Below are 26,867 nucleotides of genomic sequence, written 5' to 3'. Positions count from 1 at the left end.
TCAGGTGTTGAGCGTATCAGCCTAATAAGATTCGTCGGAAAATCATGTTCTGATATTATCTCCAAAGCACATTTTTTAGCCAATCGTACGCTGATATAAAATCACATGAACAGATGCATTGCTCAGTCTGTAGGTTGTACAGGGTAAACATCTGATTCGTCGTTCATCGGTCTCCACAAAAATCAACTTGATATTCATCAACGAAGGATTCCTTGAATGATCTCAGTCCGTAGATTAGGACTGGTAGCCGAATCTTGTAAGCCGAGTTTAGAAGGGTAATTCCTGTGCTTTATCACAAACTCCGATCTGCGCCCTTTCTTCTCTCTCTCTCTCTCTCTCTCTCTCTCTCTCTCTCTCTCTCTCTTCTTGGCGTAACGTCCTCATTGGGACAAAGCCTGCTTCTCAGCTTAAGTAGTGTTCTATGAGCACTTCCACAGGTATTAACTGAGAGCTTCCTCTGCCAATCACCATTTTGCATGCGTATATCGTGTGGCAGGCACGAAGATACTCTATGCCCAAGGAAGTCAAGGAAATTTTTTCCTTTACGAAAAGATCCTGCGCCCTTTCTTATAGACTGGGAGTATGAGGTCATCCAACCAGCTGGTTGGAAGTTCTTGGTCCATACCGTTATTAGTATCTGGTGGATTGATTGATGCAGCTGCTTGCTTCCACTCTTAAGAAATTCGTCCACAATCTCGTCCTCCCCAACAGCCATGTTATTTTTCAGTACGTTAAGGATTTTCTCAACCTCATTTCTACCCAAGTGAAACACTTGTCACATAAGAGTCACGGCGGCGCAAGTTGTTGTTGCGGAGAAGTCAATGTAACTTATTTCTAACAAATAAATATTTATTTGCTAGAATTAAGTCGCAGTGACTTCTGCGCAACAAAAACCTACGCCGCCGTGAATCTTCTGTGACAAGTGTGCTACTTGGGAAGTGCTGTTGGTAGTCTAGACGTGTGCGACGAAGCACAATCCAAGTACATTTATCGTGAATAACTGCCGCTGGTCCGTTAACAACGTCTACACAAGATAATTTGATTTATGTGAAATTTGTGTGAATTTATGAAAACATCTTGACTTTTTGTAGCCTAAGGAAATCAAGGTATTAATAAAAAACTATCGCCCATAAGAGTTTTACCATACATTTTTGAGATATTTCTAGCAGACGTTCTCTAGGAAATTTATAAAAGGTTCCTGATGGTAGAAATTCACTAAGTCGCAATTATTTTATGGATTTCTTCAAAAAAAACTTTCGAGTTTACTTAAGAAATTCTTGAAGAATTTCTTTTGGAAATCTCCTCAGGGATTTTTTTCAGGAACTCCTCCAGGATTTTTTCCTTGAATCTATCTCAAGGAGAGTCCCTTAAGTGTTCCCTAGAGATTCCTGCAGGAACTCCTCCAAAGATTACTTAAAAATTGCTTTAGAGTATTTCAAGAATCCTTTTAAGATGTAGTTTAAAAAAAAACTTGGAATATCTTGGAAGTATCTCCAGGAATAACTTCAAAAATTCCTTCAGGGAATCCTTGGAAAATTTCCCCAGTATGTGTAATTTCATGAAGTTCTTCGGTGAAATCCGCGAAAAATCCTGAAGAAAAAATCTAAAAAAAAAAATCCATGGATGAATTTTTGATAAAATCTCGAACTGACGTTCATAAAAAAAATCCTCAAACTACCGAAAGAGTCTCTGGAAATATTTCTGGAGGAATTCCTGAAGAAGTTTCAGAGAGAAGCCGTGGATGAACTTCATAAAGAATCTTTGAAGAAATTTTTGAATAAATCTCCTGTGTAATTTCTCTAGAAATCTCTGAAGATAATTTAAAAAAAATCCCTGGAGAAATTGTCTGAAAGAATCCCAGGGAAATTCCCGAATAAATCCCAGATGGTGTTCCTGAAAAAAATCCTTGAGTTATAGGTATATCTGGAAAAATTGCTTGAGAAAGCCATGGTGGAATTTCTTTAGAAATGTATTAGAAAATATTTAGATAAATTCCTGGATGAATCACTTATAGAAGTTCAGAAAGTCGTGAAAGTTTTTATCAAGGAAATCCTGGAAGAATGTTTAGAGAAACACTTCTTCTTCTTCTTTATGGCTCGACATCCCCACTAGGACTTGGCCTGCCTCGCTTCAACTTACTGTTCCACTTACACTTTCCACAGTTATTAACCTTCACGTACCCGACCCCAACATCTCATTTTCAAAATGCGGGCATTTCCTCAATTTTCATCCAACTTTTCTGAAGCCGCCCTCAATCGATCATAAATTGGTGCAAGTTTATTACACCCAAGTGGCCATGCAATATCTGGAACTATTCCGGAGATATTCCGGATTGTACTGGGGTCAGGGACAGTGCCGAAATGACTAAAAATTATTATTTCGTGTGTTATTGTGTTTGAACCATCGATTTTCAGCGGACTTTTCATTGCGAACAATAAAACACAACTGCGATAAGCAGACAACTTATTACCCATCCGGATCACCGTGACAGGTTCCGCGCGGGCCTCATTGGGGTCACTTCTGGTTTTCATCCAAAACATGTCGTGCGACATATCAAACTTCGTGTTTTCGAATGACTGAGTCAGAAACGATACCCTGAAGTCTGTATCAACTAATATGGCCACCCCGAAACATATAGCATAGGTTCCACGGGGGTGTCATCGGGGACATTTCTGGTTTGCATGTTTTAACATGCCGTGCGACTTATCAAACTTCATGCTTTCAAGAGAATGGGGCTGAAAAAAATGACTGAAGTATGAACCAACTGATATGGCCGCTTCGGAACACCTGAAACAGGTTCCGAGAATTTTTAAAGAATTCTCTTCACGAATTTCTAAAGGGAACTTGGGAAATATTTCATAATGAATCGCTCGTGAATTACACTAGTTTACAGCATTTTTGAACTCGGTAAGCTGATGATCATTTTTGGTGTAGAATCATGCCCTGAGTTCGAAAACGCGAAGGAAAAAAAATACAATAGAGCGGATTTTTTTTCGACTTTCCACACAAGGTTGATGATTTGAAATCGATTTTTGTTCTATTTTTAAGCAACGTCGCTCACTTCACACATCTGATTCTCTGTAATCAATGCTCCGATTGAGCTGAATTTTTTACTGTAATTTGCCTACATATGATATGTCAAATAAACGTTGAGAAAGAATTTTTAGATTGTTTTTGTCTTATTGAAAAAAATACATGTCTTCATATATTTTTGGAAATTTGGCTAAAATTTAAGGAGATCGTCCCTAAAACTCGCCAATATCTTGAATTTCATCAATCTGACGCAAAACCTGCATTCAGATGATCGAATGGTATTGTATTCAGCTTTTAATTTATGGAAAAAGATTTGAAATTGGTTCAACAAAACGCAAGATATTTGAATTTTAGTAAATTCCATATTTTTAAAAGTTGTAAAACTCGATATTGAGCTAAAACTCAAAAACTGCTCTACTTTAAATTTTTTGAAGCACGGTTTCGAAATCAGTGCTAAATTGTGCTTCAAAAATTTTGGTCGTTGACAGAAGTTCACGACTTTCGTTTTATTTTGTAAACTAGTGTTATCTTTTGTGAAAATATTTAAAATATTTTTTGAAGAAATCCCTGGATAAATTTAAGCAAGGATTCTAAACTCTTGATTTTCTAGAAAAAAAAATCGCTGTAATGCTGTCTGGAATCCGTGGATGGTTTTCTAAAAGAATCCTCGGAGAAATTTTTGGAACAAATCATGGCGAATTTTTTCAAAAATATGGTGATATTCCTGGAAGTTCTTCTAGAGGAAAGAATTTCTAAAAAAGTTCATGGAAAAGTTTCTAGAGGAATCCGTGGAAAATTATCTTGAAGGAATCTATAGTGGATTCACTAGATGAATACCTGGAAAAATCCTGGTGTTGTATCGAATAATCAGTATGTGCTGGAATCTCGTCGGGTAGGCCATTCCAAGCCTCAACCATTAAGCTGGAAATGTACCGAGGGAATTGTAAAGAAGTCAACCATGAATGTTATACGCAAATGGCCATAACAGTGCAAAAAACGTCGGCGATGGCGGCATGGTAGCGCACACGTCTTTGATACCATATTACTTGACCGTAATCAACTATTTTAATACTGTTTTTGGGCACACCTTCTTTGTTGCCATTAAAAAACTCTCCTTCTTCAGGCTGCCTCCATAGTTTTGTTCGTCTGCGAATTTTCGTTCCCGGTCATTTCACATAGTAGGCACTGGCGCAGTCTTGAACCGCGCACTTTTGATAGTTGCATAAAACCTCTAAATATTGTTCCGATCCATGCTTTCCTGTTCTTCGGCACACTCTCTCGTGCTACCGTGGATTCGTTTCTCTTCTACTCTTGCCACTTTGGCGCCGCTCTTCTCGTTCATATCTCTTGTGCGCCCTCGTTGAACCAAACATTACGTACACGGAAAAATGAAAGTACCCAAAAGTGAGTTCATTCCACCCAACTTCGAGGCTGCGTGCGGGAAGCCAATTTTGAGTTGCTGGAGTCGATGGTAGTTTGGAGGTAGGTAGTTTGCATTTAGGCGTATACGGCCAAAGTACCTAAAGACAAGGTTCTTTTTACTCCAACGTCAGTTAAAATTACTCAACTTTCGGTACTGTGCCACTTACTTAATTTTGGCTTCCCGCATCGAACTCTCAAAGTTGGGTGGTTTTGCTATTCACTCTCTGACTACAATAAAGAGAGCGAATGAAACAGGATGCAAAAAAGAACTCAAAAGTGAGTTTAAAAATACTCAAATTTGGGTTCTCTTGTTTTTCAGTGTAAGCGGCGGTACCTATCACCTCTTGTCACTGTTCCATGTAAAAACGATCACAAACTAGTAAACGTTTCGAAAAATGTTCAACTTTTTTCTCTCTGACACCACTGTGCAACAACACGACTACCGTTTGTCTGCGTTGCTGCTTCTGCTGCTGCCGGTTGTCCATCGGATTTGAGCCATGCTTGCATATCATTATTACGCACGCTTTTAAAACCGGAACATTTGCGAGCCAAACCGACCAGTTCGACGTGGCACGGTGCGACGCGGCGAACTCAACCGGAGAGTAGTGGGTGATAATCACTTGCCGCTGTGCTGTTGTCGTCGACATGTCTCCCAGCCCAGCCCAGCCCAGCTACCCGGTCCGATTGCTCATCTTCCAAGCAAACTGTCCGCCCGGTGCGGCGCGATGACGCGCCGGTACGCATCCAGCGTCGAGCTGCATTTTATAGAGCGTAAAAAGTAATTAAATTTCAAGTGCATCACTCACACTTGACTTTCGATGGGAGCGAATCCTCCCGGAACGAACGGGAAGCACCGAAATCAGTCGCCGCCGTTTGACGACCAACTACCAACCAAGCTCGGATGAGGAGTGGAAGAGGGTGTCACACGCGGAGCAGACCACCAACCGACCCGGGGGACTTCTCTGGTTGATGGATGCATTGTCGTCGTCATCAACGCCGAGAGAACAAGAAAGTGCACGGCGATGACATCGACGACAACGACACGTGGGAAAAATCTGGAAAATTGGATGGTGATTTATGGGGCCGGTGGTGTGACTTATACGGTTGATGTGGTAGCATGTGTTAATGATTACCTGATGCTTCCCAGACAGATGAGTGCGGTGGAGAGATTGGATAGACTAGGCTTCCTGGAGGGTTTGGTACTGGATAGATTTGAGCAAGTGCACCTGTCAACATGGTTATTTGAAAGTGATACAGACATATTCAAAAGTGGAAATAAAGCAAAGAAAGAGACACTCAATGAAGTAATTTCTTTGATACTTGATACAGTTTAACTTGTAGAGTTGTTTTAATATCCATATTTTTCAAGATTTCCAGTTTTTCGCTGTTTCTTCTTCAGTACCCTATACAAATAATTCCAATAACGCAAAGGACACATACATTCAACGCACTTAAGGAGGCATTTAGTGCCATAACTACCAAACTACTGTATTTTGCGTGCAGCTCTTCAACAAAATCCCCAAAATACTTAATTTATTCCATGTATTGAAAACTGCTCCCAGCTAACTGCCTATCAACGTGCTCTTGTAATCGTTGTGTGAACTCAGGAGTAAGTTCATCTTTATAGCAGCCAACTTGCCCTTTTCTCATAAAGCTGTAAACAAGACTGTATGTTTATCACGCAGTTACCAATGATGTGAATACATACCTGAAATTTATTGTGGTATTCCGAACTGTTTCCAAAGTTTTCAGTAGTTGTGTGTGATTGGCCGATGGGTTTCCTGTGAATTATTATGAATTATTCAATAAGATATTCACTTTGCGCGTTTAAATGTAAGCTCTGGGACCATTTGGGCAGGGGGACCTATTTTGGGCACTTGCTGCTAAAACTCAGTCAATTTTTATCAAATTGACTTCAAATTAACCGAGTCCCAAAAATCAAGTCAATCGATTATAAATTGACTGAGTTACAGCAGCAAGTGCCCAAAATAGGTCCCCCTGCCCAAATGGTCCCAGGCCCTATTCATGAATACACTTACTTTTCATCATATCAAACGACAGATGTTCAGCTAATTTGACCAACTGTTCATCTGTGTAGCTTTTTTTGAAGAAGCTACATGTTTTCCGAAGAACGCCCATAATATCCTGGAAAGTAGGAAATAGTTCAGCATGATAGCTTTGTAGGTACTATACCATTGCACACCACCTTTATCATTTCTTCAAACTGATTGAACAACACATTATCCAAATGACGAACGTTCCAAAAATCCAGTGTATGCGGTACTTGTGGACACCACAGTACTTGATCATTCAGCAACCCTTCTAGAAATGCTTCATCCGTACCGTTGAAACCATGCAGATGCCGATAGTGGTGCATGTAGGAGACGGCAACATCTTTGGGATTCCTAGCGCAATAGATAATTTTCGGCTTAACGGTCCAAAGCTGTTCGGGAAGCAGCGCCAACGGTAGATGGCTTTTGATGTGCCGAGGTCGTACGAGATTCTCCACAGCTCCCACCGTATCGCCGAGATAATCTCCGATGACTGCCGATGCCCTGTGTGGGATAATTGATTCGGTAATCTCAGTTGAATGACCTTCACTTGAAAACTCACTCTATAAACACAGTACGAACGTTCAGATCAACCTTGCCGGCAGTTTCATAATCGAGATCGTGATCAATCAGCCAAACCATCTCCTGTGTCCACGTCGTGCCACTTTTCGGGAAAGTGACAACCCACACATCATCTTCGTAAACGGTGAGATTTCTGATCCGATCGGCATATTCCAAGTACTTGAACGGCAAAACACAAGGGCTCGGTTTGCGATCCAGTTCACCACGCACCGGAATAGTGGTGGAAGCGTCACTTAGATTTATTTCGATATGACGATCGTGAAGTTCGGTTGTCATTTCACGAGCCTGCCGGCTGTCCATTAGTTTGTAAGCGAACATCTTTTTTGAGAAATGTTCTCCTCCAACGGATTTTGTAACAAAGATCGGGCAAATTTCGATACAAGCACGCACCATTGACTGGCTTATCTGAACGAATTGTTTGTAAACATCTATTGTAGATTATAGCTTTGTTATTATGCTATTGAAATGCAGACGAGGTAATGAGGAATCGAGAAGAGAGTAGTATAGGTAAGGTTGGGGAGTAGTGAGACAGGTTTTGCTTTTTGCCTTTCTCGTTACCAAAAAGTACTGAAAGGCTTCATTATGTTTACTCAAAAAGCGAAATTCCGGATCGGCCAACGCGTTCCGGCCATGTTCGTGATCCGGACCAGCACCGGTAGAACTGGCCGTATATACAGGGGGTGGCCAAAATTTTTGGGATAGGCAACTTTTTTTCTCCCACAAAAAAGTTCAACATGCTATAACTTTTCATAGAGTGCATCAAAAAATCTCAAATTTTGACTGTTTGTCAACCTATTATATGTGCATGATTGGTACAAATTTGGGCTCGATTGAATAATTTTTCGCGAAGTGAGAACCGTTCGGGTAAAACACTATTTTTTAGACAACTCATTTTTGAGCTGTCATATCTCGGAAACCAGAGAACTGAATTGAATGAATTTTTTAACGTTTATCAACAATATATTGATACTTAATACAACGTTAAAAAATGTAATATTTTCTCACGGCGAATTAAGTTATACCGGGTTGAAATTTTTACCCACATAGAGAAAAAAAAGGCAAATTTACAATACCACACAAAAATTACTAAATGTGTTCTTCATTCAATCTAAATAGGCTCTAATACATCTGATTTCAGATAACTTGAGAACAGAAGTAGAAAATCTTTGGACATCAACACTAAAAATTTATTGACATTGACATAAAAAAACCCGGATTAATCCACCTAGTGGTGATAGTGCCTTTCTCGTCGAATATGTACTCATGATCTTTCCGTCGACGTTAGCATCCTGAATCCTGAATACTTTATTTATAAAAGCAAGAATTTTATCCAAGCCACCGTCGAGTTGGGAAATTTACTGATGGCACATATTTCTTTGTGTTATGTTCAATTTATAGGCAGAGCTGAAAAATATCAGACCTCTTAGTTGACTGCGTGACCACCTTTACTATTACTGGAGACCCATCAATACCAAGACGTTAATAACAAGCTTAAAAATATAATTTATTTCACAACCCAAAATGACTTTACAGTCTTCGATAAACTTTTTCCTGCAAACTTCAGGCTATATTTTATTATCATTGGTTACTAGATTCAAAAAATTTGACCAAAAATGAAAGTAAGTGAAATTTTTCGTACTGAATCCAATTCAAATTAGAACCACACTAAAAAATAAATCACATATCCAATGGAAAATTTCGATTAGTTTGGCTATATAACTGTTATTGGATTTTCCGATGAAAACTTCTTCGGAAATATCACATGAAATCAATACGGTCTATGGAAAACATTAGGAAATCACATAGCTTCTATTGGAAAATCACATAACTTCGCAAAATCTATGTGATATTCCCATAAAATTCAATGGACACGCGTATGAAAACAGTCCATGTAAAAATCAGATGAAAACAATGTGAAAACTTTTTTCAGTGCATATCACAGAGCGCAAGGAGTAATCAGTCGGATCAAAATTTTGCGCAGCAATTTTATACGCAAAAGGGGATTGATAAACTTTGCTCGAGGTTGATGCGATTAAATTTCAATTTTTTCATGCAACCCCCATTCTACTGTATATTTACACCTCAGGAATATGAGAAGGTGTGATTTGATGAGCCTGCATCAGTTTTGTCAAGATTTTGTTCTCTTACACATATTTATCTCTTGCATCGATTATTTTAACTGTTTTTACCGAATCCTATGAGATACCCGGAACCGGTTCAAAGACTGTACCTATTGTCTCAAATATGGTCTGAGACTAGTTTCTTGCTAACTGTTCAACAGGTTTTCTGAAAAGCCGAACATTTATGTGCATGCATGGATTTGATTCATTTTACATTTTGGTCATTCTGGCGGGACATGCATGCATGAATTTGGTTCACTTTTACATTTGACCACTTCTGGCGGGACATTCGGAACTGGTTATAGAGCACTACCGGTAGTCTCTGCTGTGATCTTAGGCTATTTTCCTGCTTACTGTTCACCAGGATATTAAAAAAGCCGCTATTTGATGTGTCACATGCATGGATTTGGTCAAGGGTTTGGTCACTTTTATATTTGACCACTTCCGGCGGGGCATCCGGAGCCGGTTCCGGAACACTACCGGTAGTTTCTGCTATGATTAAAGGTTATTTTCCTGCTTACCGTTCTTCACGGAACCGCTTCCGAAATACTACTGGTTTTCCTAAATACAGTCTGTTTCCATTTTATTGCCAACCATTCACCAGGATATCGAAAAAGCCGCTATTTGATGTGTCGCATGCATGGGTTTGATTCACTTTTATATTTGACCACTTCCGGCGGGACATCCGGAGCCGGTTCTGGAACACTACCGGTAGTGTTCTTCAGGTTATCGAAAAAGCTGCTATTTAATGTGTCGCATGCATGGGTTTGGTTCCCATCTACATTTGACCACTTCCGGCAGGACACACGGAACCGGTTCTGGAATACTACTGGTTTTCCTAAATATAGTCTGATTCCATTTTATTGCTAACCGTTCATCAGGTTATCTATAGAGACGCGATTTGATGTGTCGCATGCATGGGTTTGGTTCAATTTTATATTTGGCCACCTCCGGCGGGGCACCCGGAACCGGTTCCGGAACACTACCGGTAGTCTCTGCTGAGTCAAAGGCTATTTTCCTGCTCACTGTTCATCAGGTTATCGAAAAAGCCGCTATTTGATGTGTCGAATGCATGGATTTGGCTATTTTTTATATTTTGCCACTTCCGGCGGGACATCCGGAACCGATTCCGGAATACTTCTGGTTCAGATATGGGCTGAGAGTATTTTCCTGCTTAACGTTCGTCACGTTATCGAAATAGCCGTGGTCTGATATGTCGCATGCATGGTTTTGTAGCATTTTCATATCTGGCCCCTCCCTGGGGTACCGATCCGGAACACCTAAATGGCCATAACTTCGGATCGGCTAAACCGATCCGAACCATTTTCAATAGGAAACAATGGGACCAGATTCCGCGTCGAATGAACCGTCGGTCATTGAAATCGGTTGAGGTTTACTGCCAAAAAGTGATGTGAGTTTATTTTGTACACACACACATACTCACACACACACATACACACACACACACATACATACACACACACAGACATCACCTCAATTCGTCGAGCTGAGTTGATTGGTAGATGTGACTCGACCCTCCGGGCCTTCTATCAAAAAGTCATTTTTGGAGTGAACATATAGCCTTTCCAGTACACTTAGTGTACGAGAAAGGCAAAAATATATTTTTTTAAGAAAAATCCAAAAAGTGTCAATCCATGATAACTTTTTTCAAAGTTCAAAAAGTGTCTATGTTTTAATAGTTTGTGAAGCATTTGTATATTGTTAGTGTACGTTCAAAATTTTATTCAATTCGGATCACTAGTTTCCGAGATATGACAGCTCAAAAATGAGTTGTTCCTAAAAATAATGTTTTACTCGAATGGTTCTAACTTTGCGAAAGATTGATCAATCGAGCCCAAATTTGTACCAATGATGCACATATAATAGGTTGACAAACAGTCAAAATTTGAGATTTTTTGATGCACTCTATGAAAAGTTATAGCATGTTGAACTTTTTTGTGAGAGAAAAAAAAAGTTGCCTATCCCAAACATTTTGGCCATCCCCTGTAAAACTAACCAAGACCCGTCATGCGACACATCAAACTGCTCTGATTTTTGTAATTGTTAGCATGGTTTACGTTTTTCCAGAAATTCCACGATATTGACCCAAAATTCAAAATGGAGGCCTAATATTCAAGATGGCGGCTCGAAATCCAAGATAGCGACTGTTTAACAGAATTTCAGGCTCTAAAACCATACAATATGGGCAAATTTTGTACGATGAACGTGTCTGGAGTCCAAAAATGGCGACCAGAATATCCAATATGGCGGTATAAAACCTAAAATGGCGGCTCTAATTTCAAGATGTTGGGGGAGTTTTAGGCTCCAACACCATGCAATATGGGTATATTTGGCATGGGGCACATGTCTGGAGTCCAAAAATGGCGACCAGAATATCTAAGATGGCGCTCTAAAATTCAAGATGGCAGCTCCAAATTCAAAATTGCAGCTGTTAATGGAGTTTACGCTCTGAAACAGTGAATCAAAATTCAACCATCGCGCAACAATAATGACAATGTCGCAACCTGTATTTGTTTCGACAAACAAATCCATGCAACATAAGTTTGTCCCAACTTGAAAATAATGGGATTAACATCGTACACCACGAGTTTAGAGATTTTTAAGCCTTGCATTGCGATTTTCGAACGGTAACTTCGAGTCGGTAAGCACTGTAACTCTGGTGAAGCTCTATCATGAAACAGTTTCAGCTTTGGGTTAGCAATAATTGATTATTCACGAGTTGAAAAGTACGCAACAAATTCAGCTTCCGTTTTGTCTGCAACAAAAAATTTCGAGATCATGTCATTATCTGTTACCAGTAGGGATAAAGAGTAATCGTCGCACCTTCTTTGTTGCTTGTTTTGTACCTCTTTTGTCTGACAATTCTCTTCACTGCTCTGAAACCATGCAACATGGGTATATTTGGTATGGGGAAGATGTGTGAAGTCCTAAAAAGGACGACCAGATGTTGGTCAAAAATCCAAGATGGCGGCTTCAAGTTCAAGATGGCGAGTGTTTAGAAGTTTTAGGCTCTAAAACCATTCCATATAGGTATATTTGGTATGGAGAAGATGTCCGGTGTCCAAAAATGGCGACCGGAACACCCAAGATGACGGTCTAAAATCCAAGAGAGTAGCTCCAATATCAAGATGCTAGATTTTTAATGGATTTTTAGGCCCTGAAACATGCTATATGGGCATATTTGCTATGAAGAAGATGTCCGAAGTCCGAAAATGGCGGCCACAATATCCTAGATGGCGGCTGTTTAATGGAGGTTTAGGTATATTTGGTATGGGGAAGAAGTCTGGAGTATAAAAATGGCGACCAAAATTTCCAAGATGGCGGCTCAACATTCATGATTGCGGTTTTTTAAGAGTTCAGGCTCAAACATCAAAAGCCAGATAAGCGATATGATTTCAGGTATCATGAAAAGGATTTTTGTTAAACGCATGAAGGTGTGATATTCATCAACATTTCACATGAGTTTTGTTGAAATGGGTTTTCGAAAGCACGAGAAAGGCGCCGCCATCACCGCTAGGTGGATAAATTAGAGATTTTACCATTTAGCTTGGCAAAAGCAAATCGTGAATCAGCTATCAAATCATGGTGTACACTGTACCGTTATCCCACCGAAAACAAAAGCTTTTTCGCCAAAGCCGCCGATGGCTCCGCAATCAGCGTAGCATCCCACACAAACGCCTTTGATTTCTCAAATCCTACTGCTTCCTGTTTACATGATAATATCACGACGAAGCGATCAGCCGCAGATTTGCACAGGAAATAAAACTCGCGAGCTAACTTTATAAACGATATTATTCGAGAGAGAAAAGATGCAACGATCGTACGCAGGAAATATGCTCTTAGAATGAGTGAGAAATGTCAATCGTATCTGAGTGTAGAACAATGCCGGTCTAGCAATCGTACTCACAGTTCTGGGTCGTTTGGCCGAATGTTAGTTAGTCAAACGCCATTTTACCGAAACGGTCATTTGGCCGAAAGTCGTTTGCCGAAAGCCGAAGTGCTCATGCCTCTGTTCTTCACATCAGTATACCTCGAATAGAAAACAACCAACGATTAAAAGAAGGAAAAACCTATGACAAAATATTCTCGCAGGATTCCCTAAAATGATTTCCGCACAAACAGATGTTACTCTTAGAACAAATTCGTTAAAACTTTTGCCCGCTGTCTTTTTCACAAAAACACTGCTATCTGTTGGTAGAACTACGCGATACATTGTCAACCATGATGGATTGCAATTTTACGATTGTCTGATGCACACACTACTACACAAATCGCCTGTAACTTTTGTTTGCGTTATTAAGCAACGTGTACACTAGCGAAAGTCAAGGCGATCGATTACTAGTGCCTCAGGTGGAAGGATCGCATAAATCAAATGAAATTAATCGGTCAACGCATATGCCAAATCTTTTTGAGGAGTCAAACATCTGTTTGTCTGTGATTTCAGCAAGAATCCCTCCAGAGATTCCTCCACATATCCATTTTAATTTCATTCCTGTCCTTGTATATATATCTTCAAACATTTTTCCAAGTTTTTCTCCAGTGACTCTTTTAGGGATCCCTCCTCGAAGCTTTCCTTGGATCATCTTCAGGAGTTTCCTTAGAAATTGCTCAAAAGATTTATCTTGAATCTAGTTCAAGGATTTCTTCAGAAACTCCTTCTGGTTTTTTTTTTCAGGGATTCTTTAAGAAATTTCTTCAAGGATTATAACAGAAGTTCGTGCATGCAAATTCGTTTATGTTTTTCTTAAAACATTTTGAAGCAATTCTTCCACGAATATCATCAGAATTTTCTTCGGGAATTTTTCTTCGGAATTTCCTTCTTTTCAGATTTGGGGACTCATTTAGACATTCCTGTGGGGTTTCCCTGCAGAACCTTAGTTTTTTTCCAGCAATCCTTTTTAAAATTATTATAGGCATTTCCCCAAAGGTCTCTTCAGGTATTGATCCATGTATTCAGGGGTTCTCTCGGATGTTTATTCAGAATTCCTCTAGAAAAAAACCAAGAGTTTCTTGGAGAAAATTCTTCTTGTGATTTCTCCAGAAGTTCCACATCTGCCTTCAGGGATTCTTTGCCAGATTTTTTGTCGGTGATGCTTCAGGAATTTTTCCAAAGATTCTCCAGTTCTTCCAAGCATTCTTTAAAAGATTCATCAAAAATATTTTGATTTGCTTTTTGTTCCTGCTGGGTTCACTTCAAAAATTTCGCCTGACAGTTTTCCAGTGATTTTTTTTTTTTTTTTTTTTTTTTTTTTTTTTTTTTTTTTTTTTTTTTTTTTATGTAAAAAGACAGTACACCGTCTTCAGCCAGAGGCTGCACAGACTGAACATTACATACACGAGACAACGGACAACACACTTAACACCCAGTGGCCCAATGGAGAATTTTCCGTTTAACGAAAAGTTTTCCCCGACTGGAGCGGGAATCGAACCCGCACTCCGAGGCTTACGAAACGCCTAGACGACTGACGCCGCTAACCGCACGGCCACGAAGCCCACAATAATCTTTACAGAACATGTTCAAGAAATTCTTCTAGGAATTGCTCCAGAGGTATTTCCAGAAGTTTTTCCAGGGGTTCCTCGTACGATCCCTCAGAAATTTGCTGAAAATTCTGCGGATATTTGAGGAGATTTCTTCAGAAACCCCTTCACGGATTCCTACGGGTATCCCTCCAGGAGTTAATTTTTCCCTGAAATTATTTCCTGAGTTCCAACAGAAGTTCCTTATGATTTTATCTCTAGGAACTGAGAAAGTATCCTTAGGCGTTTCCTGAAATATTCTCCCAGGCATTCATTCAGGAATTCCTCCATAAATAGTTTCAGAAATTGCTTCAAGAACTCGAGGAATCCCCTCAGAAAAATTTCAACAATTTCATATGAAACTTATGAAAAAATCCCTGTGAGAAATCAAATCATGAAAGAATTACTTATAGAATTCTTGGAGGAACCCAAAGAATCTCTGTAGGATATTTGAAGAAATTTTTAGAGCAATCTCTGACAATTACCATGGAAAAGTTTTTGAAGTAACCCCTTGCTGGTATACCTGTAGAGAACCCTCAAATTTTGAGCAAGTAAGTCTCTTGAGATGTATTCAAAGATAGCCCTCAAGGAATTCCAGAAGGAATACAAGGAGGAATTTCTGAAAAAAAAATCCCCAAAGAAATTTCAAAAAAAAAGTCCAGTCAAATCCCTGTGGAAATCTCAAGAAGTACTCTTCAATAAATCTTTAGATGCGTAACTGAAGCGATCCCAAGAAAATTCGGGTAGAAATCCTCGGATGAATTTCTGAAGAAGTTTGTGGAGAAATATCTGGAGAAACTCTTAGGAAAACCCTTGGAGGAATTCCTAGAATGGTTTTTTTTAGAAAAATAATCCTCGAGAATTTGTTTAATAAAAATTCTAGGAGGATGTTCTGTAAGTTCTGTAGGGTAATCTGTGGACGTATTTTTGAAGAATTTTTTGAAGATATATTTGGAGAAACACCTATGAGCTTCTGGCTCTGTCACTGCTGCAATGTCCTGCTAGGTTCTAATCTAACGCTTATTTGCAGATTTCGTTTCCGCCCCTGCGTAGAGTGTGGCCGACCTCCACTTACGTTCCAGAATTTCTGTCACTATCAGTTTTTGATGACATCGACGATGGCACTCCACATTGGAGATCCAATTGTCAAGCCACCATGTACGAATTATATACAGCAGACATCTATTGTTGAAGACCTGCAGCCGTTGAGTGTTTTCCACTGATACACACCAAGTTTCACTGGCGTACATTCGAGTTGAAAATTCGGATTGTGGTGCGTCAACTTATCTGGTTGTTTTTCCATATGCTTCCTCAACTCGCAAAAGCAGCCCTAGCCCTTCTTGATCCGTGCACCTATGTCGATCTTGGTGCCGCCATTTGGCTATATTGGAAGCTTACAACATTCTCCATAACTTTTCCCCCTAGAAAAAGCTCTTGAGATATTTCTAAAGGAATTCCTGTAGAAATTCCTTGGAATTATTTCCGATTAAATCCTTGACAAATCCGTGGATAAATTCTAAGAGTTGTATCTATAGGAAATTCCAGAGAAATTCCTGAAGAAAAGTATGGAGGAATATCTGGAGGAAATCCTGTAGAATTGTATGCTTGAACTCCTGCAGGAATCTCTGGAGGAGTTCTCGCCTGAACTACTGAAAGTAGTAAATAATGCAAGAAACTCTTGAGAAATTCCTACCTAATCCTCCATTTATTACTATTATTATTATTTTTTTTCTATCTGTATTAACGAGAATTTTAGCCCTAGGCTAGTTCATCTCGGGACCCACGCTTTACTTCCCTTCCGAAGGAAGAACTCACATTTTTTTTGTGAGTTTGTCGGGAGTGGGATTCGATCCCAGGTCCTAAATAAATAAATAAATAAATAAATTTATTATTATTATTATTATTATTATTATTATTATTATTGAAATTTTCAGCCCTCGGCTGGTTCATCTCGTCCTCCATTTACCTAAAACGAATCACTATATTTTTGGACATATTCCTGTGGGAATGGCAAATTGAATGAACCTAGAGCAATTTAAGGTTACCTGTACAAATCTATGTAGAAAATTCTGAAGGATTTCTTGGAGAAATTTAAGGAAAATTTTTTAAACGAATAATAATAAAGTAATCATTGGGGGAGTGGAGTTCTTCCTTTGGAAGAGAAGTAAAGTGTGGATCCCGAGATGAACTAGACTAGGGCTAAAAACCTCGTTAAAACAGATTAAAAAAGTAATCATGGAGTTTTAGAAGGAACCAACATAAATCTACTCCAAACAATTCTTGGAGAAAATTTTGAGAAAATTCCTAAGGAAATATCTGAAGGAAGTTCTGGAAGAATTTCAAAAGGAAACTTCGCAATAATTTCTGGAGGAGTTCTGCGGAAGTTTTTTCTAAGAAACCCTTGGAGACATTTCTGCAGAATTCTGAATTTTTGATTTTCTGATAAAATCGCTTAAAGCATTTTTGAAGAAATCTGTGGGTGATTTTCTTTATAAATTTCCGTACGGATTTCTGAAAGAACCTATTGAGCAATTTCTGGAGAAAGCCGTGGAAGCTTTCCTAAGAAATTCTAAAAATTCTTGAAGATCCTCTGAAGTAATCCATGGAAAATGTTCTAGAAAAACTTCCAAAAGGATTTCATGGAAGACCTCTTGTAAAGAGTTCCTTGTTTTGGTTAGGAATTTATGGAGCATTTTCGGTAAAACTCCAAAAATGGTTTTATAGAGGAGTCTTTAAATTACTTCCTAGAATAAACTTTAGGAAAATTTGGACAGAAGTGTAAAAGAAGCTATAAATTTTCTGAAGAAATCCCTGGAAGAATTCCTGAAGAAATTCCCAGAGATATCTCCAAAGGCATTCCCGAGAGTTTTTTTTTAATCCCCTGAAAGATGCTACGTCATTTATGGACGGCCCTTTAGTGTTTAGCTAAATCTACTGCTAAACACAATAATGGAGCAGCTCGGACATTCTTTTGACTTCTCCCACTTCGATTCGTGACAAATCCTTTCCACGACACCCATCGACAGGTTCATAAGTCCATTAAGCTTGCTGTTCGATAGAAAATTTAGTAGCACATTCCAGGCGACAGCAAGCCAAAAGCTTATTTTTCCGTTTCGTCCGTGTGTGTACTCAAGGTAAACAAGTTTGTTTTCAACTCCTTTTGGTCCTGGGTGCAGCATCCACCACGATATATCTCGTTATGCGTGATTTTGTTTTTTCCTTGCTGGGCTTCATACTCCTAACAGCAGCCAACGTGGAAACCACCCTCATGCACCTGGCGAGTCGAGCCAACGATGCATCCTTGCTTCATCGGGAGGATGGCGAATGTGAGGCATACCGCTCTAAACCCAGACGACGACAGTGTCGTCGTCGTCGGAGATTGGGCTTAGCACGGTCTCCGCAAGGAATCCTTTCCCCTTGTGGAACAGGATTGATTCCGTGCTACATTTAAAACACATTAAGGAAATTGATAAACAAAATAATATTTTCAAGATGGCAGATTATCCGGGTATATTTTTCACTTTGGCACCATTACTCGGGCAGAGAGGTAGAGATGTGTCCAGTTGCACGGTAGAGACCTCATGCGGAAGAGGATGGGAGTCACCGGAATGCAGCGACTAAATTATGGCATGTAGCAACAGCAAGGAACAGACGAACGGGTCCGTGTTTTTGGAATATGCATGGGGACAGAGAAAAGCGGCAACTTTCGACGATGGAAAACTAAGAACAACAGACCATTTGGATGGGGACGATACATGGTGCCGATACAGCAGGGCTCTGACTGGATCTGGGTAGGTCCTAGCTGGCGTAGTGCTCGACTAAAGATGGGATTGAACCCATCGATTCCAGAGGATTTGGCTGTCGTTCAAGAAAGCTACCGATGCAGAATAAATTAGTGCCACCACCAGAGGAGAGCAACATTGCCTGCTGCAGTCGAATGGGTTTCGGATGCTCGAAGACAAAATTTATCTGGCTTTTTGGAGATTGGATTAAAAAGGGACTTCAATTATGTCCAATGCGCCGTTAAGGGGTGGGGAATCGGTAGAATAAATGTTGTTTCGTTTTGCAGCATATTTTTAGATGAAGAGGTGATTCTAAAGAGCTGTACATACATATAGTTTGCTGAAATACCAATTCGCGACGAATTAATCGTTATTTTTTATACAATAACAACAATGGTAAAAAAGTTCATCAACATTGAAGAAATAGACATATGCTGCACTTAACTTCTAAATAGCAAACGATTCAAAGAGCAAACTATTCTATAAGCTCGCTTGTGTAGAAAATGTACCACGAATGGCACTCGACGTCAGTTTTCAATATATCGCTAGTTTTAATACATCTTACTGCAGCACACTTAACTTGCTTGCTCAACATTGCTTCCCCGCTTGTCAGCAACCCCATCGACCACTAAATTAGCGTAAGCATAATTGATACACACAAACGCAACCAAATGTGTTTGCAATCGATTCACACCTACCGGAACGCCCACGCATCGATGAAATTCAATGCTGGAACGCAGGCTGATTGCAGGCTGGTTGGCAAACTGAGATCGGGATGGAAAGCAAATCGATTGGATGTAAGCAGGTGTCTTTAGTCGTCATCATCTCTTCTAAGCGTCGACGTACAGGTTCACGATAGCGCTTTATGCATTAAACGTAGGTACCTATGAACCGTCTTAGCAGACCAGAGTAAAGCGTTGTTCGAGATTAGACAGCACGCGTGTAATTCCAAGCAGACAGTTAGGGCATAGGTAGTATCCATGGTACAGAGAGCACCATCATCATCATCATCATCATCATCGACCGACTTCCACGGTGGTGTACAGTAGTGGGTACCCAACCACGAGTTCACTTTGAACTATTATAGCGACCGACGACTGGCTGTGCGGCAATAGCACATCATAGATTCTTGCCAAACAATTCATAGAAGTTCAAACGGTGCTGAACCGAGAGGTGTGCAATTTGCCGTGAAGATGCGAGCATTTCAATGGGAATCAGGTGGCGCAGCACATGAGGCGAGATATGTCTGAACCTACCACTAGAATCGTTCGGGGTGGGGGTGATCAAAAAATAGCGCACAGAACTTTTACTAGACTTCGCTGTCAACAGCACACTGTGAAATTTACATACGTGAATCCTCGGTTAAATTATAGTGTATGACTACTGAACGCCAAGATTTCCGCTTCTACAAAAGATCAGAGTCTAATAACTGAACACTGCCATCTACAAAAGATCGGAGCAATCCAAACCTCAAATTGCAGCTTCTGTGACGAGGAGAGGGAAACATCAGAACACATCCTCTGCTATTGCAGTGCACTCACTCAACGTAGGTTAAAAGTTCTCAGCAAGCCCTTTTTAGGGCCTGCTGACATATGGATCTTATCTCCCAAGGACGTGGCTGGCTTCATAAAGCTAGTCTCGCCTGAATTGGGGAATCACATACTGTAACTCAGGATCTCTATTCATCAATAATAGATCGTCTTGAGTTCAGTCGATACCAAGGTATCTCAGTGACAAATATGTTACTGAGATAACAATAGTTCTAAAAGCTGGACGCAGTGATCTTCACCCGACAAACGAGAGAGAGAAAGATCAGAGTAATTTCTCCGTCGGTCATATTCTTATTGATGGACGGCACCTTTCCGGCTGCATTGCTGCAGCATGTATCTCGGCAGAACGTGAATACTTACCAGCAAATGTGGATAGGGGAACAAAGCCCAAAATGCCAAGATGGGGTAAAATGGCCCAACTCATAAAATCATTCCTGAATGGGACTTGATCATTACTATAGGTGAATGGTGTCAAGATATGTTTGCATCGAACATTCTTCTAGAAGCTAGGCCACCAAACCCACGAAAAATCTTTTGATTTCCCAATGAAAATTGGCAACTTCCGGTTTTTCGTGCATGCAATTAAGGTTTTCTGGTGATGTTATTACCAGCCAAGTGTTTCCAACGAGATTGAGGCATACATGAAGACGCATAGTTGTTGATGTCTACGCTTTCCATGTAAGGGGTCATTCAAATATTACGATCATCGTTTTGCGGTGAGGGGGATAACACTCCATTTATTGAGTATACGAAAAAAGCGGGACAGAGAGGGAAAAGGAGTCAGAAATGTTCGAAAACTGATGGACGTAATTTTTGAATGTTTTCATGAAGTGGCATCTTACCCCATGGCAGATGGTCTTTTTGCACCACTTCCGTTTTAGGAATCAGTTTTTAAAATCGTTAAAAATCGATGAAAATGCAATAGTTTAGTGAATAGTTTTGCTGAAGTATCGAGCAAATATTGTCTAGTTGCTGTTACCACTTTGAAAGCCTAACAAATGAGGCTATTTATCATTGAAAATAATGAAAGTTTGAAAAATGGCATTTTACCCCACTTGACCCTACAGCAGATCAAGCAGCAGATCTACCTCTTCCGGGAAAAGATACGCCGCCTCTGTCTGTGCTCTTCTCAAGAAACTAACAAGTTCTATCAGAAGCTCAACTCATCTCTCAAGAGTGTCGCGGTGTAAAGAAATGTGCATATATCGGGATGGGAGAGCATCTTGACGGAACAGTGAATATGTAGTGATCAAACGATGGAAAAGGCAACTCCGAAGAACACCTTAAAAGCACGAGAAACGTAGGCACGAAGGATAAGGACAGCTGATGAAATGACTTCGTCAGCACGGTGGATTTTGGGTGAAGTTAAGAAAGCTCATGAAACAATAAGGTAACTGGTAAGGATGAAATTGCCATAGAACACATCGAAGGACCCGGAAATGTTGGTCATCTACATGCAGTGGGGCCTGGAAGAAAGAACAGCTTCGGAAAAAGCATTAGGAGAAGATAATTTACCCTGTCTGCAAGAAACGCTACAAGCAGGAGTGTGAGAGCTTCCACGCTATCACCATTCTGAATTTGATTCAGAACGGTTCTGAAGATTCGTTCAGATGCGTTACAGGGTGGCACAAAAGGGTTTCAGAGCATTATTGGAAGCATTTCATCAAGATTCAGAGGATTTTCAGCGAATTTTGGGGTTTCGCTGGGTCTCATGTTCATTATTATTATTATTATTTCTTTATTATAGAGATTTTCAGCCCTAGGCTGGTTCATCTCTTTCATGTTCATTACTGGGATCGATGTGGGTTTCAAAAGCGTTACAGTAGTTTTTCGGGAATTTCGGATGGTCTCAGGTGCGTTACAGGAGGTCTTAGGGAGCGTCAGGAGATTGAAAGGGCATTTTCAGGGATTTCGGAGGGTCTTTGGTGTCTTCAGGGGGTCCGATGAGGTTTCAGAGATATTCGGAGGCATTTCAGCAAGGTTTAGAGTGATCCAGTGGGTTTCGGACGCATTACGAGCATTTACGAGGGTTTTGGAGGGTATTCAGTGCGTTACAGAGGATCCGAGGCGGTTTCAGGGGATTTCGGAGGGTTTTCGGCGGATTTCGGAATCATTACTACGGTAAGTTTTCAATTGTTGCGCGGTTTAAAACTCGCTTATTGCTGCACACTCCATGTTATTCTTATGAGGTGTGCAGCAATTGGCGAATTTTTAGCCGTGCAACAATTGGAAAATTACCCTAGGGCATTTTCGGGGCTTTCGGAGGGTCTAAGGGGTGTATGTGTGTGTGTGTGTGTGTGTGTGTGTGTGTGTGTGTGTGTGTGTGTGTGTGTGTGTGTGTGTGTGTGTGTGTGTGTGTGTGTGTGTGTGTGTGTGTGTGTGTGTGTGTGTGTGTGTGTGTGTGTGTGTGTGTGTGTGTGTGTGTGTGTGTGTGTGTGTGTGTTTTTTCTGTTCAAATGAGCGACTCCGACCAGTATTTAGATCTTTTCTGGCAATACCCGTATCCTTAGTACTTAGTGCATGTCGTACTACTCGATTGTCAACCGAGTCTTTAACTATCTGTAAGACAAAATAAATGCAGTGTTAGATACTGTCACTAGTAACAAGGGCTTTGTATTATAAATCTTTATTACCAAAACGCATTGCCCTAGCTTAACAAGTTGGATGTCACCAGGGTTCAGCTTGGTAGATATTGCTTCGTAACGCAACCCAAATAGGTGATCTACTCACGTTACGGGCTCCGTTAAAGATCGAGAATGTTTCAAACCCCTTCAACCATACATCCCTCAGCACGGGTCGCCTAACACCTTGGGTTGGGTTCGTACTACGGACTCCGTAGTGCTATTCTAAGCCGGCAGCTACACGAGCAGGGGTGTTACAGAAGCCCCACCAGGTTTCTGGGGATTTTCAGAGGCATTTCAGCATGGTTCAGAGAGATTCAGCGGATTTTGTAGGCGTTACAAGATCATTTTTATGGGTTTCAGAGGGTATCAGGTGCATCACAGGGGATCATTTAGAGAAATTCAGCAGGTTTAGGAGGCGTCTCAAGCTTATTTTCGGGGGTATCAGCTCCGGTGGGTTTCAGGGGACTTTTGGAGGCATTTTGATATTAGATTCTGAGGATGTTCAACGGGTTCCGGAATCGTTACAAGGACATTTTCAAGGATTTCTGACGGTCTCAGATGCGTTAAAAGGGGTCCGAGAGGGCTTCGGGGGTTTTGAAAAGCATTTCAACAAGATCAGAGGATTTTCAGCAAGTTTCGAAGGCGTTACAAGGGCGTTTTCGGGAGCTTCGGAGAATCTCTAATGCAGGAGGCTTCAGAGGGTTTTTGTAGCCATTTCAATAAGATTCAGAGTATTTTCAGTTGGTTTTGGAGGCGTTACAAGTGTTTTCTTTTTGGATTCAGAGGGGGCTTCAAGGAGTTTTTGGAGGCAATTCAGATAGATTCAGAAGATTTTCAGCGGATTTCGGAGACATTACAAGGGCATTTTCTGGAGATTTGGAGGGTCTCCACAGGTGCGTTACAGAGGGTCTGAGGTGGTTTCGCTTGGATTTCCGAAGGCATTTCAGGAAGTTTCAGAGGATTTTCAAAGGAGGATTTCAATGGCGTTTTGGAAGATTTTGGAAGGTCTCATGAGCGTTACAGGGCATTTTGAGGCGGTTTCATGGGGCCTACATTTGTTTATACATATAACATTTTGGATCACTGCTCTCAGCTTCAGAGGTTTTTCAGAGGCGTTCTAAAGCGTTTTAAAGCGTTGCATAAGCGTTTCAGGCGGTTTCAGAAGGGATTCAAAACGTTTATAACTGATTACGCTTATAGAACCGATGACGTTCTTGAAGATTCTCAAACAAACATTGAACTCACCAGTTAACAGCTCCTAGTTTCATGAGGCTTCATTTCTGGTAAAATCTGTGCCTGGTTTAGGGAGAATCTTTAGAGAATACCTGGCAGGAAGCTCGACGTAGACCTGCGTTAATCACTGGCAGGTTACTGGTATGAGATTAAGCATATTTTCTTCCGAACTTTCTGGAGAAATTTTTGAAAAAAAAAATCATTTTTCGGAACAAATGTTGAATTTACTCAGGGAGTAAATTCTATTCCAGGGTCGCAATAACGTTTTCAGCTTTCTACCGGAGTACTGCTTTGGGTTTATCTAGCGATATTTCCTGGAGTTTCTCCCAAGATGTCATCCAAAGTTTTTTACGGAATTTTCCGGTGTTCCTCCCAGGACTTCGGAGAGTTGTTCCTTGGGTTTCTGCGAAAGTTTTCCCCAGGATCTCTTCATGAGTTTCTCACGAGTATTCTGCAGGAGTGCCTATCGGGATTTCTTTCAGAATTGCCCGTGAGACTCCTACCAGGGGTCCTAACAAATTTCTCCCTAAGTTCCTTCAGAGATTTCTCATAGTAGCTTTTCTTGGAATTCTTCTGTAGTTCCTCTGAAATTTTCTCTCAAAGGTTTGCAGAGTTTATCTCGAAATGTCCCTAACATTTCCATTTGAGATTACTACACCCAGAAGTTTTTTTTAGATTTCCCAATTTTTCACTGAAATTCTTTCAAATTTCCTCTCGTTATTTCTTCCACAGTTATTTTCGGAGATACTTCCTATGCTCCGATTTTTTCTTTACAAAGAATTTCATAAGTTGTCATAGGAGGTATTTCGAAAAAAAAAACAGAAAAACCTCAAAAACTACACAAAACTACAAAACTGCGAACTACACCAAAAATAAGGCTTAAAAAATCGCGGGGACAGCTCAATGAGATATAATAACCATAACTCTTGTAGAAATCCTAAAATAAACTCTGAATGCAACCCATTAAAAAATCTTGGGAGCAAGTCCAGCGTAAAAAGCTCTGAGGAGATCCCGGAAGCAGCGCCAGAAGGAATCTTTCATGAGATGTTCCGAAAGAAGCTCCGAGAGAAATTCCGCGAGAACCTTTAAGAAATACACTGGGAGAAGCTCCTGCAGCAATACCAGGTGAATCTCTAGACGTAAATCCTCGGACAAACTTCTTTTTAAAACATAGGAAATTCCCTAACAAACCCTGTGAGGAACAGAGGAACATTAGTGATAATCCCAGGAACAAATCCTTTAGAAACTCTGGTGGAAACCCATCGAAAATCTCCGGGAATAGTCTTGGGAAGAACTCATAGGGGAATCCCGTGAGAAACATCGGAAGAAATTGTGAAAAATAATTCAAGAGGAATACCGGGACAACTTTTGCGAGCTATTTATTTTGAAAGAAACTCCTGATGAAATTCTGGGATAATCATATGAAAATATCTTGGATAAAACGCAGGAGAAAGTCTGGGAGAAATTTTGCGAAGGACTCTGGAAGCACTGCCATTGGGAGATAGCAGGAAAAAATGCAAGATCTCTGTGAAAAATTGCAGAAAAAAAAATGGTCGAATATCAAGTCATTTGAAAGATTTCCTTGGAAGAATCCTGGAAAGAATGCTGGAATTTAAAAATAAACAAAATCGGTAGGAATGTAGGTAGGAAGAACATACGGCAGAAAATGAAGATTCTTTAAAAAAAACAGTGCTGCATAAAAAAAGACGAAAAGAATCTGGTGAGAAATCCAGGAAGGCATTCGAATGGGGAATCTCTAAAAGATTGTCAGAAAGAATTTATAACGCAATGTCAGGTAAAACCCCTAAGAAAGAGTTTTGGATGAAATTTAACTCCCATAAATTCACCCGCGTCCAAAAGAAATGACATCCAAAAGCTGTAAATCAGAAAGAAACTCTTCTAGAGTCCAATCAGTAATCACACATAACATATATGACCTTTAAATCCCTTGTGCTAGTGGTGTAATAATGCAGATATTTTAAAATTTTATTCCTAATTATTCTTTGAATTCCTTTCCGGATTCCTCCTTGGATTTCTCCCGAAGTGCCTCCTTTAATTTATTTCACAGTTTATCACTGAATTCTTCCATCTAGAACTTTCTTTCCTGGAGGTTTGCTGGCTATTTTCAGTTCTCCCAAGTTTCCATCCAAAGGCATCTCCTCCCATAAGCAGTTCCTTCCGAGATTTAATCGGTGTTCTTTTGGGATTTCTGAGAATTGCTCCTGAGATTTCTACCAGAGCTCCTCTCTTCGGCAGGAGGTTTCCACAGAGCCTTCCCAACAATCAGAAGTAGCTAAACAACAGTTTCTTCAGCTGAAGTTTGCTTAAGAGCTGTTTGTTCAACTCTTATACAGCCAAAATGTTTGTTGGGTTTGCTGCAGTAACTCCCGGGATTTTTTTTTCTTAGATGTTTTCCTGATATGGTTCCGGAGTTTCTCACTGCCGATTTTTGCTAGATTTTTGGATAAGTCCCTCCAGGGAATTCTTCCACATTTCATTTCATGACATTTCTCTTGGATTACCTCCCGGCATTTTTCCTAAAAATATTCACATATTTTTCAGTTTCACTCTAACAACTTTTTTCCGAGATGTCTCAGTTTTTCTCAGAATTTCTTCCGAAGTTCATCTCGAAATGTATATTGGGGAGTTTATCACTAGATTTCACCTAGATTCCTTCTGATATTTTTTTTTTAATAATCTAGAATTTTCTGATTTTTTTTTTATTCTTAATCACTTAACCTAATTTACAGCTCCTTTGTCCACTAGTGCACTACGTGAGCGATTCCAATTGGACGCTGCACTTACTCATTGTACAGCGCCTAAATGTATACTATTCTAATTCAACTATATCGAACTGGTGCCTTGTGCTGCTTTCACTTTTCTACCCTGTCCACAGTAGAATGATGAGCACGATGATGCTGATGTGTGGCTG

At 40.2% G+C, this 26,867-nt stretch overlaps 2 protein-coding genes across 7 annotated transcripts in view; one reads left to right on the top strand and one right to left on the bottom strand.

The window, feature by feature from the left end:
- The window catches only part of LOC109411053 (papilin), a 392,526-nt gene that overhangs the window by 275,420 nt on the left and 90,239 nt on the right, over nt 1–26,867 (top strand). The gene's annotated exons all lie outside the window — the stretch shown is intronic.
- LOC115269453 (luciferin sulfotransferase-like) lies at nt 4,599–14,452 on the bottom strand. The gene is made up of 5 exons (XM_062847208.1): nt 7,069–14,452; nt 6,662–7,010; nt 6,495–6,600; nt 6,164–6,236; nt 4,599–6,109 (listed from the first exon to the last, which is right to left on the bottom strand). Exons 1-5 carry the CDS (start codon nt 7,479–7,481, stop codon nt 5,989–5,991), a joined length of 1,062 nt encoding a protein of 353 aa, XP_062703192.1. The 5' UTR covers nt 7,482–14,452; the 3' UTR covers nt 4,599–5,988.

Source organism: Aedes albopictus, chromosome 1, assembly GCF_035046485.1.
Source record: "Aedes albopictus strain Foshan chromosome 1, AalbF5, whole genome shotgun sequence".
Taxonomy (NCBI): Eukaryota; Metazoa; Arthropoda; class Insecta; order Diptera; family Culicidae; genus Aedes; species Aedes albopictus.
The sequence above is the reverse complement of the archived record's forward strand: the minus strand, read 5'-3'. Positions and strand labels throughout refer to the sequence as shown.

Bases quoted from the DNA above. Each gene is read 5' to 3' on its own strand.
- LOC115269453 (XM_062847208.1), bottom strand. From the start codon at position 7,481: ATGGTGCGTGCTTGTATCGAAATTTGCCCGATCTTTGTTACAAAATCC. The intron at 6,237-6,494 runs GTAAGTGTATTC...AATAATTCACAG, and splicing joins GTCGTTTGATATGATGAAAA to GAAACCCATCGGCCAATCAC. The intron at 6,110-6,163 runs GTATGTATTCAC...TCTTGTTTACAG, and splicing joins AATACCACAATAAATTTCAG to CTTTATGAGAAAAGGGCAAG.